Source organism: Elephantulus edwardii, unplaced genomic scaffold (assembly GCF_000299155.1).
Source record: "Elephantulus edwardii isolate Elephantulus edwardi_28Jun2011 unplaced genomic scaffold, EleEdw1.0 scaffold00235, whole genome shotgun sequence".
NCBI lineage: Eukaryota > Metazoa > Chordata > Mammalia > Macroscelidea > Macroscelididae > Elephantulus > Elephantulus edwardii.
In genome coordinates, this window is record NW_006399985.1 from 2,318,946 (window position 1) to 2,336,518 (window position 17,573).

At 48.1% G+C, this 17,573-nt stretch overlaps 1 protein-coding gene across 1 annotated transcript; it reads left to right on the plus strand.

The window, feature by feature from the left end:
• The first annotated feature begins 2,216 nt into the window (after positions 1 to 2,216).
• Positions 2,217 to 17,103, plus strand: MRPS30 (mitochondrial ribosomal protein S30). Its single transcript, XM_006898613.1, has 5 exons — positions 2,217 to 2,862; positions 7,423 to 7,568; positions 12,708 to 12,813; positions 15,243 to 15,419; positions 16,814 to 17,103. Exons 1-5 carry the CDS (start codon positions 2,217 to 2,219, stop codon positions 17,101 to 17,103), a joined length of 1,365 nt encoding a protein of 454 aa, XP_006898675.1.
• The last annotated feature ends 470 nt before the right edge of the window (positions 17,104 to 17,573 follow it).

Sequence of the window (17,573 nt, forward strand, 5' to 3'; positions counted from 1 at the left end):
ATGTCTTGGAAAGTGTGCAGCCAGAGTGCTCTTTGGAGGAAAGAGTGAGGAGACTTTGCTTCACATTCTTTGGACACGTTGCTGAGAGATGCCATTATTTGTAGAAGGACATGATGTTGGGAAAAGTGTAGGGTTGATGAAGGAGCGGAAGACCCTCCAACAGGCGGATTGACACAGAGACTGCCACAATGGGCTCTTGTGTGAGAGGAAGTGTGAGGTGGTGCAGGACAGAACAGGGTTCAGATCTTTTATTCATAGGGTCACTATGAGTCATGCTCAACTTGATGGCACCTTACAACAACAACAACTGCAGAGAAAGATCTTCTGGGGCCATTGAAGAGGAAATAAGAGAATGTAGGATGTTCTTCTTGCTCCAGAAATACCTACAGCAGCAACACATATGCCTGAACTAGAGCTCTGATGTGACCTGAGGGCGCGAGGGGCAGGTGAAGTCAATCTTGGCAGGACTGAGAACTTGGGAATACTGGCCTGAAGCCATGAGGCTCAATGCTGAGGTGCTTGCATGTACATTTCAGGAGTTGTCTGAACTGTATTGTTATTAATCTGGATTACAATTTCTTTCCTTCCCCAATATGGTTCTGTGTGGTCTGTGAGCTATCCCATTGGAGTTTGAACCCAGCAAAGTAGTAAGATTCATTAAGATGAGTAAACAGAGCTAACAGAGGGTGTGGGATATGTCTGACCTCGTGGGAATTGGTTCTGTGTTACTGATGGTGTTGACAGGGACAGTTCCCCTTTGTGAAGGTGGTAAAGGTCAGATGTAGCCATATTCATGTGGCACTTGCTCTTTTTACAACTGGCAAGAGAACAAATAGGTCAGTACTGGACAAGGTGACATGAGGTTGCTACTTGGAGGCAAGGATTGTGAAGCTCTGTCTCACATAGTTGGGGCATGTTTCCCAGAGGGGCCAGTCCTTGGAGGACATCATGCTTCGAAGAACGGAGGGACAGTGAAGGAAAGGAAGACCCCGGGTGAGATGGATTGACACAGTAATTAGGGTAATGGGAACATGAATGCCGGGGTCAGTGAGACTGGCTCCGGACAGGGGAGGGTTCAGAGGTGCTGTATATAAGGTCGCTATGAGTCATGAACAACCTGCATGATGCAGATTAACACAACCCTGCTTGCTGAAACTGAGGAAGACCTGAAGCGCTTGCTGCAGAAAGTCAAGGATTGCAGCCTTTAATATGGATTGAAGCTCAATGTCAAGAAAACAAAGATTCTCACCGCTGGGCCTATTGGCAGCATCAATATGGATGTTGAGATTGTTAACAGTTTTAGTTTTAGTTTACTTGGCTCCACAGCCAACACTCTTGGTACTAGTAGTCAGGAAATCAAGAGACGAATTGCATTGGGAAAGTCAGCTATGAAGTACCTCTTAAGAGGTGCGCCTGATTTGGGCTACAGTCTTCCCAATTGCGTGCTATGTATCAGAGAGTTGGACTGTGACTAGGGATGATAGAAAGAGAATTGATACCTTTGAGCTGTGGTGCTGGAGAAGAGTGTTGAATATACCATGGACTGCTAGGAGAACAAACAGGTTTGTCCTAGAGAGAGTGAAGTCAGAATGCTCCCTGGAGTCAAGGATTCTGAAGCTTCATCTGATATACTTTGGGCATGTTGTAAGGAGGGACTGGTCCTTGGAGAGGAACATCATGTTTGAGAGAGTGGAGGGATGGCCAGGAGAGGAAGACCTTTGATGAGATGGATCGATTCTGTGACAGGAGCAGCTTATCCAGGATCTCCGGGTGTACTGGCAGAATTTCTGGCCAGAAGGTCAAGGTCCAAATACCAACCCAGGTGGCAGCACCTGGAAAGGAACGCTGCTTCTCTGCTGCACACTTGCTTAGATACTCCCAGGCGAGGTCTGCATCTACACACACCCGGCCCACCGTCATCGGTCACTGACCGATGACACTAACTCTCCAGGTCAGCGGACCCGGGGATCCCAAATCCCGCCAACCTGCAGGGAAACAGGCTAGACCAGCCATCCTCCCACAAGCCCCTTCGCGGGCTCAAACCTCCCGCCACCGAACGTCACCGTCAATCTGCTATTTGATTGGCTGGCCTGGGATGACGGACAGGGCCTCCTCCAACCACCTGTTACTTCTCTTTCCCGAGTGACTCCCCCTACGGCAGGCGCGCAGGGACAATCGCCGCATTTGACCTCTGCGCGGTGGTCCGGCAGGCAAAGATGGCGGCGCCCAGGTGCTGGAGGCTGGGCCTGCGGAGCCGGGGTCTGAGTGTGCACACCGCGGCCGTCGAGGTCGAGGTCGAGGCCACGGCCGCCCCTGCTGCCCGCTACCCGCCCGTCGTGGCCTCCCTCACGGCCAAGAGCAAGGCGGCGCGGCAGCGGCGGATCGAGCGGTGGCAGGCGGCGGCGCACGCGGCCGGCTCGGTGGACGAGAAGCTGCGGATCCTCACCAAGATACAGTTCCCCAAATACGTGGTGTACCCGCAGACCTTCGCGCGCCACGCCGACCGCTGGTACCAGGCCTTCACCAAGACGGCCTTCGTGGCGGGGCTGCCGGGACCCTCGACCCCGGACCCCGCGATCCCGGGACCCTCGACCCCGGACCCCGCGATCCCGGGACCCTCGACCCCGGACCTCGCGATCCCGGGACCCGCGATCCCGGACCCCGCGCCCCCCGACCTGGCCGCCCTGCGCACCGCCGTCACCCACCTCCTCCTGCAGGAGCACCTCCACCTGCAGCGGCCCCGCCGCGCGCCCCTCTACCAGAACCTGGAAGTCGTGGTTTCGCCCTTCCTCGACCAGCTGGTGGCCACCCTGGTGGGCCTGCTGGGTCCGCACAACCCGGCGCTGCCCACGGCCGTCCTCGGTGAGCGCACGCCCCCACCCCACCCCGGCCGGCCTTCTCCCTGCCAGAACCCTCTGTCCCCTAGCACGTGGGGGATGGAGATCGGAGCTGCAGTCCAGAGTCAGCACCGGTCAGGGGCTCAGGACACGTCTTCCGCTGGGACCTCTCCCAAGGACTGAGGCGCAGGCATGTCAGTTGGCAGACTAACAAGGGCCTGATTCAGGTCATCGTCTTCACCTGCTGCCCATCTGAGAGGTGAAAACGATCAAAGACGGAAGGGAAATTGAGGCCTTTGAAGTGTGCTGGAGAAGAGTGCTGGGTATCCCCTGTACTGTCAAAACGACCACTGACGCGTCCTGGACAAAGTGCAGCCAGATATTCCTTGGAGGCAAGGATGGGGAACCTTCCCTCATCCTTTGGGCATGTTGCTTGGAGAGGTTATTCCTTGGAAAGATAGTCGTTGTTAGGTGCCATCGAGACACCTGTGACTCATAACGACCTCGTGAACAACAGCTCTGAACCCTGCCCTGCCCTGAGCCAGTCTTACCGACTGACACCCTGACCCCCATTGCCCCAGTCATTGTATCAGTCCTCCCTGCCTGTGCTGTCCTTCCACCCTTCCAAGCAAGGATTGATCCCTTCCTGGCCAGATGCCCAGTGTATGCGAGACTGTGCAAAAGAGAGGAAGACCCTCCTACAGGTGGACTGACACAGTGACTGCTGCCGTGGACTTGAGGGTGTCAGATTCTGAGGCTGGCACAGGGATAGGACAGGGTTCTGTGAGCCAGTTCTGACTCAATGACACAGCAGCAGCACCTGCTTGGGAGCTGCCTGTCTCAGGGGCAGTCACTGCGTTAGCCTCAGGACATTGGGTTTGGGACCTGCTGACTGCAGACCAGCTGTCCTTTCTGGCCTGGGAGCCTTCTTGCACCAGGACCCCCCAGACCTTTGACGTGCCACGGAACAGGTCAGGTGAATGCAAGACTGCGGCAGATCCAGAGTTGGCTTTTAAACCTGAAAGTGTACCTGTGTGTGCACAGTTATTAACTTCGTGTTCGTATATACACACGTGTGCCCAATCAGCAACATCGTTTACCCTCATTTTCCTTATTTTTGGAAATGTGGATTGCCGTAGTAGTATTTCATCCTAAATTGTAAAGATTAAATGCAGGACAGGCCTTAGTACCCCAAGTAGATAATTCAGTCCTCACCATTGCTTTAAAGAAGGAAGAATTTAAAACTTGAGGTGCAGGAACTTTTAGGCTACCTATCTGAACTCGGAGCTACTGTGTTTGACATCCAGGAATCACACGAAACCATTTTGCATACCTAGAAAACGGGCAGCTGTTCAATGCAGACATAGTATTAAGAGATGGACCATTGTAAAAATCATTTTTGCTGGTTCCATCATAACTTTGTCTCTGCTATCCAGTTAGGTGTCTTCTAGTCAACCCCAACTCGTAACCCTCTGGACCGCAGGCGGAAGGCTCATCCAGCTCTGCACCATCTAACCGTGTCTGCTGGACTTAAGGCCAGCATTTCAATCCCTGCATCAATCTGTCTCGTTGAGGGTCTCCTTCCTCTGCCTGACACCCCACCTTGCCCAGCATGATGATGGTTCTTTCCAAGGACTGTTCCTCCTGAAAAACGTGAGCAGAATAGGTGAGACGAAGTTTCAGCATCCTTCCTTTAAGCAGCACCTTGAGTGCACTTTCTCCAAGATAGACCCATGTGTTCTTTTTGGCAGTCCGTGGTGTATTCATTACTCTGTGAGCATAACAGTGCCAAGACACTGATTTTTCTTTGGGCTTCGTAGTTTATTTTTTAACTGTCTCATAGAGGTTGCACAGTACAAGCTATTTGATTTCCTGACTGCTGCTTCCATGGGTAGAGATTGTGTGTCCAAGTAAAATGATAGAGCTGACAACCTCCAGATAACATGCAGTTGTTATTATGTGCCATCGAGTCCCTGGCAACTCATAGCAACCCTATGTACAGAAGCCAAAAACTGCTCTGTCCTGTGCCGTTTGCACCGTCTCTGATACACCCATCCTGATTACCCCAGTCACTGAATCAATCCACCTCATAGAGGGCCTTCTCCTCCTGTGCTGTCCCTCCGCCCTCCCAAGCATGATGTCCCTCTCGAAGGACGGTCCCTCCTTACAACATGTCCAAAGTATGTCAGACGAAGCCCCAGAATCCTTGCCTCCCAGGATCCTCCTGGTTTAACCTTCTCCAAGATGAATCTGTTAGTTTTCCTAGCAGTCCATGGTACTCTCAATACTCTTCTCCAGCACCACAGCTCAAACGCATCAGTTCTCCGTCTATCCTCCCTAGTCATTGTCCAACTCTCAGATGCATAACAAGTCATTGCAAAGACCATGGCCTGTATCAGATGCACCTTAGTCTCCAGAGAGGCACCATTGCTCTTCAGTACTTTGTAGAGGTCCCTAGCAGCAGACTTTCCCATGGCAATACGTCTTTTAATTTCTGGCTGCTGGTGCCAAGAGTATTGACTGTGGAGCCAAGCAAACTAAAGCTGTGAGTAGATAACATGCAGTAGATATCTTAATATATTTGTTGTTATGTGCCATCGAGTCGCTTGTGACTCATAGTGACCCTATGTACAAGAGCTCTAAACGCCATTCTATTCTGTGCCAACCTCACTGTCTTAAACACACTCATTCCCACCACTCCACTCACAGAATCGATCCATCTTATTGAGGGTCTTCCTCTCCTGCGCTGCCCCTCCACTCTCCCAAACATGATGTCCCTCTCCAAGGACCAGTCCCTCCTTGCAACATGCTCAAAGTATGTCAGACGAAGCTTCAGAATCCTTGCCTCAAAGGAGCATTCTGGCTTCACCCTCTCCAGGACAAACCTGTTTGTTCTTTTAGCAATCCATGGTATATTCAACACTCTTCACCACCACAGCTCAAAGGCATCAATTCTCTTTCTGTCATCCCTAGTCACTGTCCAACTCTCTGATTCATAGCATGTAGTTGCAAAGACTATAGCCTGAATCAGGCGCACCTTAGTCTCCAGCCTGATGTCGTTGCACTTCAGTACTCTTGAGAGGTCCCTCATGGCTGACTTTCTCAATGCAATTCATCTCCTGATTTCCTGGCTGCTGTTACCAAGAGTATTGATTGTGGAACCAAGTAAACTAAAACTGTTAACTGTCTCAATCTCTTCACCATCCATACTGATGCTCTGAGTTGGCCTAGTGGTGAGAATCTTTGTTTTATAAATGAGTTCTCAGCTGAGACTTCCAGTGTTCTGGTTCCTTCTGTTCTTAATTGAGCAGGAAACAGTGTTGAAGGAAACAGGAATTTTTGAATATTCTGAGGTACTAGACTGATGATCTGTGACGTCATCCTTAACCTTTCTGATCCTGGTTCCTCATAAAATGATGACAGCTATACTGTATTTACAACACACTTGGGACAAGCAGTCAGAAGATCAGGAGACACATTATTCTGGGAAAGTCTGCAGTGAGAGACGTCTCCAAATTACTGAGGAGCAATGATGTTCAGCTTAGGACTAAGGTGTGCCTGATTCAGGCTAGTCTTTTTCCAGTCACTTGCTATGCTGCTGAGAGCTGGACAGTGAGTAAAGATGAAAGAACAAGAATTGATGCCTTTGAATTATAGTATTGGAGAAGGGCAGTGAATATCCAGTGGACTCGCTGAAGAATAGGCAGGTATGTCTTCCACAAGGTGCGGCCAGCGTCCTCCTTGGAGGCATGGATCATAGAGCTTCGTCTCACGTTCTTTGAGCATGTTGCCCGGAAAAGCTCCTTATTGGAAAGGGACATACTAGGGAAGGTGGCTTAATAGCAGAAGCGAGGAAGACCCTCAGACAGACAGACTGGCACATAGTGACTGCAGCAGTGGGCTCAGATGAGTCAGGGATTTTGAGGATGGCACAGGACAGGCTTCAGATCTGCGCATGGGGTTAATGATGGTACCTAACAACAACAACAGTATTTACTTTTGGTAGACTCTGAAATAGCACTTTTCTCCAGCACCACAGTTCAAAGGCTTCAGTTCTTTTGTCATCTTTAGCCATTGTCCAACTTTGAGATTCAAAGGGAAACATTGACAGTATCGTGACTTGTATTGGGTGCACCGTGGTCATTAGGCTGAAATCCCTGCCCGTTAGCACTTTAGAGATGTTCTTGAGAGTCTACCTTCCCAAGGCCACATGTCTTGATTGCTTGACTGCCGCGACCGTGGATTTTGATAGTGGATCCAAGTAAAATGAAAGCTTTGCTAACTTCCCTGTTTTCTTACCCTATCAACAACGTTTTACCAGGATCCATCAGCACCCATTATAGATGGCCTGTGGGTTAGGAATTGTGCCAGCAACCCAAAGGCACAGCGTTCGGATACACCAGCTACTTCACAAGAGAAAGATGAGTGGTCTCCACCAAGTGATTCGCAGTCACTGGAAACCACGGGAGTGTCAGCTGCGAATCAGCTCTGACCTGCCACACGTAACAGCGGCACAATGTGATGGGTCCATTGTGAGCATTCTGTCGTCTCTATGTTAAAAAAACCTTTTACGATCTCTTGGTAGATTATAAACGCCCGGTTCACTTTTACTGGATTCGTGGTGAAGAAATAATCCCTCGTGGCCATCGGAAAGGTCGAGTTGATGCTTTGCGATACCAGATAGACGATAGACCGCACAACCAGATTCGCCTCTCCAAGCAGCTTCCAGAGGTGAGGAGGGGGTTTGTGTCTGTGTCTATATATGTCTGTATGACAGGAAACAGCATATAGGCAGATTAGATAGTAAGCTGTTATATTCAAGTTCTTTTGGCTGGACCTGTGTTCCCAAGTTTCTTTGATAGACATCTGAAATTTTTGCCGCCTCCTTAGTGCGGTAGGCAACGTGTCAGTGTCTCAGTGACACCTAAAATTTTCTGTCAGCTTTTTAATTGGCCGTGGCATATTGTGCTAAGGTCAAATAATAATACTAATTGGGGTGGTTTGCTGTTGTTATGTGCCGTCAAGTCAAGTTGCGATACGTAACAACCCCACGGACAGTAGGTCTGAACCGTGTCCTGTTCTATACCATCCTCGCTCTTCCTGACACAGTAACGCCCATGTCAGTCCACCAGTCCTAGGTCAGGCCACCTGCCGGAGGATCTTCCTCTCCTTCGCTGACCCTTTGTCTTTCCGAGCATCATGTCCCTCTCCAAGGAGTTTCCCCTCCTGACAGCATGCCTGAAGTATGTGAGGCGAAGCTTTACCTTCATTGCCTCCAGGGAGCACTCTGGCTGCATATTCTCCAGGACTTTGCTGTCTGTTCTCTTGGCCGTCCATGGGCTGTTCAGTGCTCTTCTCCAACACCACAGCTCAGAGGCACCGATACTTCTGTCATCCTTATTCGTTGTGTGGCTCTCCGATGCATAACAAGTGATCGGAAGGACTATGGACTGAATCGGACACATCTTAGTTCTCAAACTGACATCATTACTCCTCAGTAATTTGGAGACGGTCCCGAATGAAGGCTTTTCCAGCAATATGTCTCCTGATTACCTAGCTGCTTGCTGATACCAAAAGTGTTTATTGTGGAGCCAAGAAATAGGAAGTTGTTGACAGTTTCAGTCATTTCTCCATCCATCATGATGTTCCTGTCAGTCCAGTGGTAAGAATCTTTGTTTTCTTGACATTGAGATGCAATCTATATTGAAGGGTGTGTTCTTTGATCATCTGCAACAAGTGCTTTAGGTCCTCCTCACTTCTCAGCAAACAAGGTTGTGTCATCTGCATAACGCAAGTTATTGAGGCGTCTGCCTCTGATCTTGATGCCAGATTCTTCTTAAGAGTCCAGAATCTCAGTTCATTGGAGCGCAGTTCAGTGCGCCGGATTCCCGTTCTTCTCAATGTTAGCCATAACTTATTGTTACGTGCTATCAAGTCAAATACTCACAGCGACCCTGTGGAAGAAAAAAAAAGATCTGACCCCTGTTCTATCCTGCACCACCCTCACACTTCCTGACATATAAGAGCCCGTTGCAGCAGTCACCCTGTCAGTACACTTAGTTAAGGGTCTTCCTGTCCTTCGCTGACCCTCCACCCTTCCCAGCATCATGTCCCTCTCCAAAGACTAACCCCTCCTAGCAACATGCTCAAAGTATGTGAGGCGAAGTCTCATCATTCTTGCCTCCAAAGAGCACTCTGGCTGCATCCTCTTCAAGACATATCTATTATTTTGGCCGTCCATGGGATGTTCAGTGCTCTTCTCCAGCACCACAGCTCAAAGGCAGCAATTCTTTTTCTGTCATCCTTATTCATTGTCCAGCTCTCAGATGCACAGCAAGTGATCAGAAAGACTATGACCTAAATCAGATGCGCCTTAGACCTCAAATTAATACCATTACTCCTCAGTAGTTTGGAAGGGTCTCTTTAACTGCAGATTTTCCAGTTCAGTGCATCTCCTTATTTCCTGACTGCTGGTACCAAGGGTGTTAATTGTGGATCCAAGCAAGATGAAGCTGTTGACAGTTTCATCTCCTCTCCGTCCAGCATGACACTCACTGCCTGTTGGTCCAGTGGTAAGAATCTTTGTTTTCTTGATGCAGTGTCAAATGCCTTTGTATAATCAGTGAAGCATAAGTAGACATTATTCTGTCTGGAAAATTACTTTCAACCAGGGTCCGTTAGCAGTGATATCCCTGGTGTCATGGCCTCTTCTAAATCCTTCTCGAACTTCTGGCACTTCCACATCTGTGTACAGTTCTAGCAGTTTTTGATTGATCTCCAACAATATTTTACAAACGTGATATTGTTTGATAGTTTGCACATTCTGTTTGATCTCCTTTCTTGGGAATAGGAACAAATATGGACGGACCTCTTCCAGTCTGTTGCCAGATAGCTGTCCTCCACATTTCCTGACTTAGACTATTGATCACATCCAGAGCTGCATCTGTTAATGGAAACAATTCATTGATGTCCTATCGTCCCAGGGTCCTTATTTCTTGCCAGTGATTTTAGTGCAGCTTTGGCACCTGCATTACTATTGACACTATGTATGCCACAGCATGCTTCTGTTTTCCATTCCCAGCATAGCATAGCATATCGGGTGATTATCTGATGCAGAGTGGCCAACGCTGGTCCATTATATCTTACTTACGTCTAACATGTCAATGTCCGTGCATTCCATTCCGTTTTCACCAGTCTACTTTTCCAACATTCAATCTACCTACATTTCATGTTCCCATTACTAAAGAATGTTTGCCATGATTTTTCCTCGTCTTGAATGACTTGCAGTCTGGGCTCTCCCAGTAATATTATAACTTATCCGTGTTCCTCTACGGTTCCATAGTGTTTTCAGACTCCTGATGACCAGTTCTGCTTCCTAGTCTGTCTTAATCTGGAAGCTCTGCTAAAGCCTGTCCACCATGGGTGACCCTTATGGTATTTGACACAGCAGTGGCATAGCGTTCAGCATCACAGCAACCCACAAGTTATCTCCGTAAAACAAACTGACAAGTGCCGTACCAGCTGAATTAAGACATCAGTTTTCAAGACAGTAGAGATTTTTCCTTTCTCTTAGTAAACAAACTTTAGTACTCGTGTCTGATTGTTATTTACATGACTCGCACTTTGGGCATATTTTCAGGAGGGATTTGTTGTTGTTGTTAGGTGCTGTTGAGTCGAGTCTGACTCAGAGCGACCCTCTGAACAAGAGATCTGAAAGCTCTTCTCCTGTGTCATCCTCCCAGTGTCTGGTAACCTCAAGCCCCCGGTGCACTCGCTGTGTTGGATCATCTGATCGAGGGTCTTCCTGTCTTCTGCTGACCCTCCAGCTTTCCTGGAGGTCTGTCTCGTAGGAACGCCTAACTTCTTTGAGCACCATGGGGCCTTCTGGGAAGGCAGAGGGTCAGTGAAAGAGGCAGATCCTCAGTGAGTAGGACTGACACAATGACCGTAACAGTGGACTCTCACGTCAGAAACTGAGAAACGCAGGAAAGGACATGGTTCGGGTCTGTCATTCGTATGTTTGCGTTGCATATAGTCAGCTCGATGGCACCTAACAACAGCCTGTAAATAGTAACCAAGAAGTTAAGGAACAGACTGCAATGAGCAAACCTGCTGTCAAGTACCCCTTTGAACTCATAATCTGAAGCTGTGGGTTTGGGATTATTTTTGAAAGGATCCAGATTCACTTCATAGCAGTTGCCATAAGATGAAACCAACTCAGTGACAGTCAACAACATCACTGTGTTGTTGTTAAGTGCTTCCAAGTCGCAGGCGACTCATAGCGACCCTATGAAGTAGAGTCCTCAATGCTTGGGTGTCTTTCATCCTCTCTCCAGGTTCATAGGGTTTCTGGAGGCAAGCTATTAAGGAAGTGGATGCCACTCCTCCTTCCAAGCTTGTTTTCATCGGCGAGCTCCATCCCACTCTTTGTCTGCATTGGGTAACCAACCATTAACGCATTTGACACATCAGTGTCACAGTGTTCAGCCTCACGGCAACCACAAGTGACTGCTGTACGGCAACTTGTATACCAGGGCTATACAACCTAGAGGAATGTCTGAACAAAACAATGAAAGACAGGCCCGAGGGCCCTTCAGTACCTTACCATCCCGGCACACCCAAATGCTGGCAAACCCTGGACCCCCCCATCCAGTTCATCGGGCAAGTCTGCTTTGCCAACCCTCGCGTGAGGCAAAAAGAACACCACAAGTGACCGGAGCCCGCATACCTGCCAGTGCTCCTCAAGAAGCCAGAGACTGTGTTCAGCTGACACCGAATCTCCCAAGACCTTGGGCATGGCACGACCTTTCAGTATCTTACCATCCCGGCACGCCCAAATGCTGGCAAACTCTAGGTCCCAGACCCCCAGTTCATCCAGCATCACTCTAGGTAGTAAATTATGTGGGCACTTTCACAGAGAAGAGTTGAGCCTCTTAAGGATTTATTGTTCTTGCAGGAAAACAGCTAACATATTTTGAATGTTGTCTTTTATGTGTCTGTTTCAGATGTTAAACTTTTTTTTTTATATTGGTTTATTTACAAAGTTCGTATAGATTGTTTTTCACACCAAATCTTTTCCATTTCCTTCACGCCTCCTCCTGCCACCCACCAGATTGTGTGATCCTAAGATAAATCACCTCCACCCCCAGCCCTTCCTCACCCCTCTGCTTCCACCCTTCTCCCCCCTTGGATCCTCATGTTCATTCTACAGTAACGGTTTTACACAGTATTTGTCCTTACGGGACTGAGTTAGTTCACTCGGCATGCTCACTGCAGAATTATTCACCATCACAAGAACATGTAAACGGCCCAGATGTCCAAACACAGTAGGATGGATTGAGAAACTAGGGTCTATTCACCCAATGGAATACTACGCAGGAGCAATGATTTTGTAAATTACTGCCAAACTGGGAAGGAACAAAAAACAATAAAAAAAAAAAGGCAGACCGAATGCGTTGCTGTTGGGTCGACTGGCGCTTGTGGCCGTGTGCCTTAGGGTCTCAGCTGAGCCCACTGCCATGTCTGTGTAGCTTGACTGGTAGGTTCCAGCGCTGACTTTTCAGTCAGTGGCCAGTAACTTAACCCCTGCACCACCAGGGCTCCTTATTAAAGGCTCACTTGCCGGTGTTTTACTTTCCATGGGTCATTAGTTACATATTAGACCCGTTCAACTCTGCTGCTAACAGTGTAAGCAAATGTGGTTCAGTAAAACGTGATAAAAACAGATATTGGACACATTTGGTCCAGTATTAAATCAGCTTGTAAAAATACTTAATTTTATGGTTTTAAAATATCTAGTAGGAAAGTAATTACAATGCATACACATACTGCGGTGACTTCTCTGTTACTTCTTTTCTCTTCTTTTTAAAGTTTGTGCCACTAGATTATTCTGTTCCTGTTGACATCCCTGTTATGAATTGTAAGCCAGACAAACTTCCATTATTCAAACGACAGTATGAAAACATCATATTTACTGGTAAGTGCCTCTTGTCCTTTTTCTCTTGGTCTAAATTGTGTTCAGAGTGTTCTCTGTGAGTTGAGATCACTAGCTATTGTAATTGTTATATGCTGTCACATCAGCTGTGATTCACAGCCTCTCTGTGCACAGTAGCCCTGAACCCTGCACTATCCTGAGCCAGTCTCGCTGTCTCTGACACATGTCCCCCCCGTGTCTCAGTTACTGTATTAATCCTTCTCGTCCGGGATCTTCCTTTCCTGTGCTGTCCCTCCACCCTTTGAGCGTGCTATCTTTCTCCAAAGATTGGTCCCTCCTGGCCACGTGCCCAAAATAGGGAGACTGAGCCTCAAGACCGTGCCTTCAAGGAGCAGCTTGATTTCACCCTCTCCCAGACAAGCCTCTTTGTTCTCTTGGCAGTCCATGGTGTGTTCAAGACTCTTCTCCAGCACCACAACTCAAAGGCATTGATTCTTCGTCTGTCATCTTTAGTCATGTCTGGCTCTGTGGTACTTAGTAAGTAATTACAAAGACCATGGCCTGGATCAGGTGCACCTAAGTCTCTAGACTGACATCCTTGCTCTTCAGCACTCTGGAGAGGTCTCTGACAGCAGATTTTTCTAATGCAGTTTATCTTTTGATTTCCTGACTGCTGGTGCCAGGACTTGTGGAACTGAGCAAGCTGTAACTGTTAACAACCTCAGTCTCTTCTCCATCTATCATGATGCTGACAATTGGTGAAAATCTTCCTTTTCTTGATGTTGAGCTCAGTCCGTATTGTAAACTACAGTCCTTGACCTTCTGCATTCTGCAGTCCCTCCTCGTTTCAGGAAGTAAGGTTGTGCCATGTGCATATTGGAGGTTGATGATGAGTCTTCCTCCAATCCTGGTACCACATTCCTCCTCATAAAGTCCAGCCTCTCGAATGATCTGTTCTGTGTATAGATTGCAAAAGTATGGAGACAGGACACATCCCTGACACTATAGGGGAAAAGTATCACTAGATATAAAGAAAAATGAATTGATGATGGCCTAGAGATTCCTTCAGTTCACAGTAATAATAACGTGCATAGTCTGAGGCGTGAAAATTGGGAAGAAAATATTTATTCAGCTCTCATTTTTTAAATGTACTGAAAGTAAAAGAACATTTGCCAGTCTAATAGTTTGTACACGCAGAACTCAGAGACGTTGATTACATTCTCATTCTCCATCCTGTGCAACTGTCACTGGTCTTCTCTGAATTGTTCCACAAAAGTTAACGTAGGACAGTGGCCCCGGAGCAAAACGTCTCTCTTCCTCCTTCCCTAGCTGCCACTTATCTTCGTTTTCTATTTCTTTGTAAGTAAGTAGGATTTAACTTAAATAGTTAGGGTACTTATTTGACTTAATTCATTTGAAATCTAGGAAGAAGTTTGAAATTACACTGCTTAGCTCTGTATTTTGGCTGAAGCACCTTGTTTTGTGCTGCGCTCGGAGCTAGGAACGTTGAAGAGGGCCTGCGAGTTTCCTAGGCCGCTTACTCTTCTGTTGTTATAAATTCCTTCATCATTTCTAGCTGACTTGAGGAAGATTTTAAGGAAGGCCTTAGCCTTCCAGATTAATTTTATCAGCCCCTTCTCTGGCTTTGTGCTTTTAGGAAGTGAACTCTCAGACTTTCTCTTGAAAAGACTTTACCAGTAAAGTCAATTGTTCCTGAGATACTGGTCCTTGTTTGATTTACTTGTAAATGTGGTATAGAAGACTGTTAGGAAGGGAGCTCTGGTGGCCTAGCAGCAAGAAGCTGCACTGTAATCCTGAAGGTGTGTGGTTCTAATCCACCAGATGCTCTGCTGGAGAAGGAGGGACCATCTCCTCCTGTGCCAGTCAGTTCCGACTTGACGCACACAATAAGGGAAAAAAATGGCAAGACTGTTAGGAGCAAAGTATTTCCATTACATTGAAATGATAAGGGAGGTTTCCCTCATCAAGGGTTTGTGCCCTCCATTGACGACATTGAGGCAGGTCACCCAGCTTAGAGGATAATGACACAATTGAAGACTCTGAAATACTGCAAAATTTTAAGTTGTTGTTGTGTATTGTCGACTCGAAACCAACCCATAGCTGACCCTCCGGCAGGTTTTCAGAGGCAGTTAATCGTACAGGAGGAGACTGCCCATTCCTCTCCTGTAGAGGAGTGGTGGATTCGAACTGTGTGCCTTCGGGGTTGCAGCACACCTTCTTGCCACTGGGCCACCAGCCTTTCCATATAATCTTAAGATTTATCTCTGTGATAATGGGCCCAGTGACGGCCAGCAAATTGAGAAATTACACTTCCCAGACATTCTATTTTTGTGTTTTTATTACTGAGTGCATGATGTGCAGAAAGGAAAGATCCTTTGAAAAGAAATATTACCCGCATGGTGTTCTGTTCCCCGTGTGCGTCCATGTCAAGTGTTGGCTTTGCTTTCTAGGCTCAAAAACAGCCGATCCGTGCTGTTACGGTCACACCCAGTTTCACCTGTTACCGGACAAGTTAAAGAGGGAAAGGCTTTTGAGGCAAAACTGTGCTGACCAGATAGAAGTTGTTTATCGAGCCAACGCTATTGCAAGCCTCTTTGCTTGGACAGGAGCCCAAGCTATGTATCAAGGTAAAGCTGCCTGTATGATGTTAACTGTTCTTGGAAAGTTCCCCAGGCATTTTAAGGATGTGACACTTCATATTCTTTAGGTTTAAATGTAAGCTGATTCACTTTGAAAACTTTGGTGGTCACACAAATGACGTTGTTTTTAAAACTGCAGTGAAGTATTTTGTATTTGTAACTACCGGATGCACTTGCTTGGACTATTTCTGTGTACAAGTGTTTGCCCTGATCATTTCCGCAAGCATTTCAGTGGCTCTGTGGCCAAATACTTCACCTGTCAATATCAACAGCCTGCTGAAGGCATTCCTAAAGCTAGAAAGAAATAATAGGGTGGATTAAGTCATGTAAAATGAAATTTATCAAGGCCGTCCTGTGTCGTCTCGTCCAAGACTGCATCAAGGTGTGAATTAGGAGAGTGTTCATTCATTCATTCCATAAACCCTGCTTGCTCGTATGTCCCAGGGAAGCAGACATTTCTGAAGGACAAATGCACCTGAAGCTCACCTGAAGCTGAGGCCCCACGAGCTTAGGTCAGCCTCTAGCAGGGTGGAGCCTGTATACCATTCCGCACTGTCCTCCCGCTCCCTGACACCCACGAGCCCACTGCAGCACTCGCCGGCTCAGTCCACCTGGCCGAGGGCCTTCTTCTCCTTCGCCGACCCTCCACCCTTCCCAGCATCCTGTCCCTCTCCAGGGAATAGCCCCTCCTGGCAACATGGCAGGAATGTGAGGTGCTCCGAAGAGCGCTCCAGCTGCACCCTCTCTTTAACTGCACCCTCTGTTTGTTCTTTTGTCCACTCATACACCACATCTCAGAGGCATTAGTAATTGTTCTGTCATCCGTATTCTTTCAGCATAAACAGTCCATCTGTTGGCTAGGGAAGACAGTTTGGAATGATAAACCGGAGACCCCCAGAGCAGCCCTGCACGGTGCAGTGGGTGTACACAATGGTGCGGGGCCGGGAAGTAGCTCAGACACCCACAGTGCGTCTCACAGATGAGACCTGGAGATGTGCTTCCCGTGGTTTACAGCTTTGGAAACGCTGAGGAGCAGTTAGTTTATGTGGACGTGGCCTGGCACGTGCCAGGCTGCTGCTGGCTGCTGTCTTACAGAGGCAGGTAATCGGAGCCGTGGAGTGGACCGGAGCCGCTGGCCTTTCCAGTAAGAATGCTTTCAGCATCCCTCAAAGTCAAAACGGTTTGTACTAGATGATACAAAGTCATTTTTAACACAAAAATACAGCCTAGCGTTAGAATAAAGACAGTAGAAGACTGAGACCTTCTGGGCTTTGGTAGGTGAGAGGTCTGAGTTTGCGGCGGTGTTTGATGTGTTGTGCTGCGTTAGGTTTCGATCGTGTTGGTGAAATGTGTCTCACTCCCAGCATCCCTCTCTCTCGCAGGATTCTGGAGCGAAGCAGACGTCACCCGGCCGTTTGTCTCTCAGGCTGTGATCACAGATGGAAAGTACTTCTCCTTTTTCTGTTACCAGTTGAACACTCTGGCCCTGACTGAACAAGCTGATAAGAACAACCCTCGTCAGAACCTCTGCTGGGGGACGCACAGCCAGCCCCTCTATGAGAGCATCGAGGGTGGGGAGGTGAAAGGGTTCAACGATGCTGTGCTGCTGCAGCTCGTCCAGCTTCTGCTCAGCAGACCGAGAGAGGAGAGAGCACAGCCACCGGGCCACTAACAGGACGCGGGCAGCTCACGGGATGCGGGCAGCTCACGGGACACGGGCAGCTCACGGGACACGGGCGCTAACAGGACACGGGCAGCTCACAGGACACGGCTTCCTCACAGGATGCGGCTTCACGCTTGGGGTCCCAATAAAAGGACTGTTCCTACTGAGCCATGTAGTAGTCAGATACTCTCTTTTAAATAGTAAATTTTTAGTTGGTCACTACGCGTGCGACGTCTCGGCCTTCTTTGCAGGTGCATCCAGTGGCATCTCTTGTACAGTCGTCACTATTAGCGTTTCCCAGGTGTTCCCCTCCCCTTTCACGGCTCTGAGTCCTTCCCCCCACCTGCCCCTTCTATCCTGTTGTTCAGGATACTCAAGAATTGGTCATGATACTGAAGAGTGGAAGATCTTCACGACTGGGAGAAGTGACGCGTTCTTGCCAGGCCCATTGTATGTCTCCAGCGCTCCATCTAAGTTCA

Coding starts and splice junctions, on each gene's coding strand:
- MRPS30 (XM_006898613.1), top strand. CDS start 2,217: ATGGCGGCGCCCAGGTGCTGGAGGCTGGGCCTGCGGAGCCGGGGTCTG. Junction 2,863..7,422: donor GCTGCCCACGGCCGTCCTCG/GTGAGCGCACGC, acceptor ATCTCTTGGTAG/ATTATAAACGCCCGGTTCAC. Junction 15,420..16,813: donor AGCCCAAGCTATGTATCAAG/GTAAAGCTGCCT, acceptor TCTCTCTCGCAG/GATTCTGGAGCGAAGCAGAC.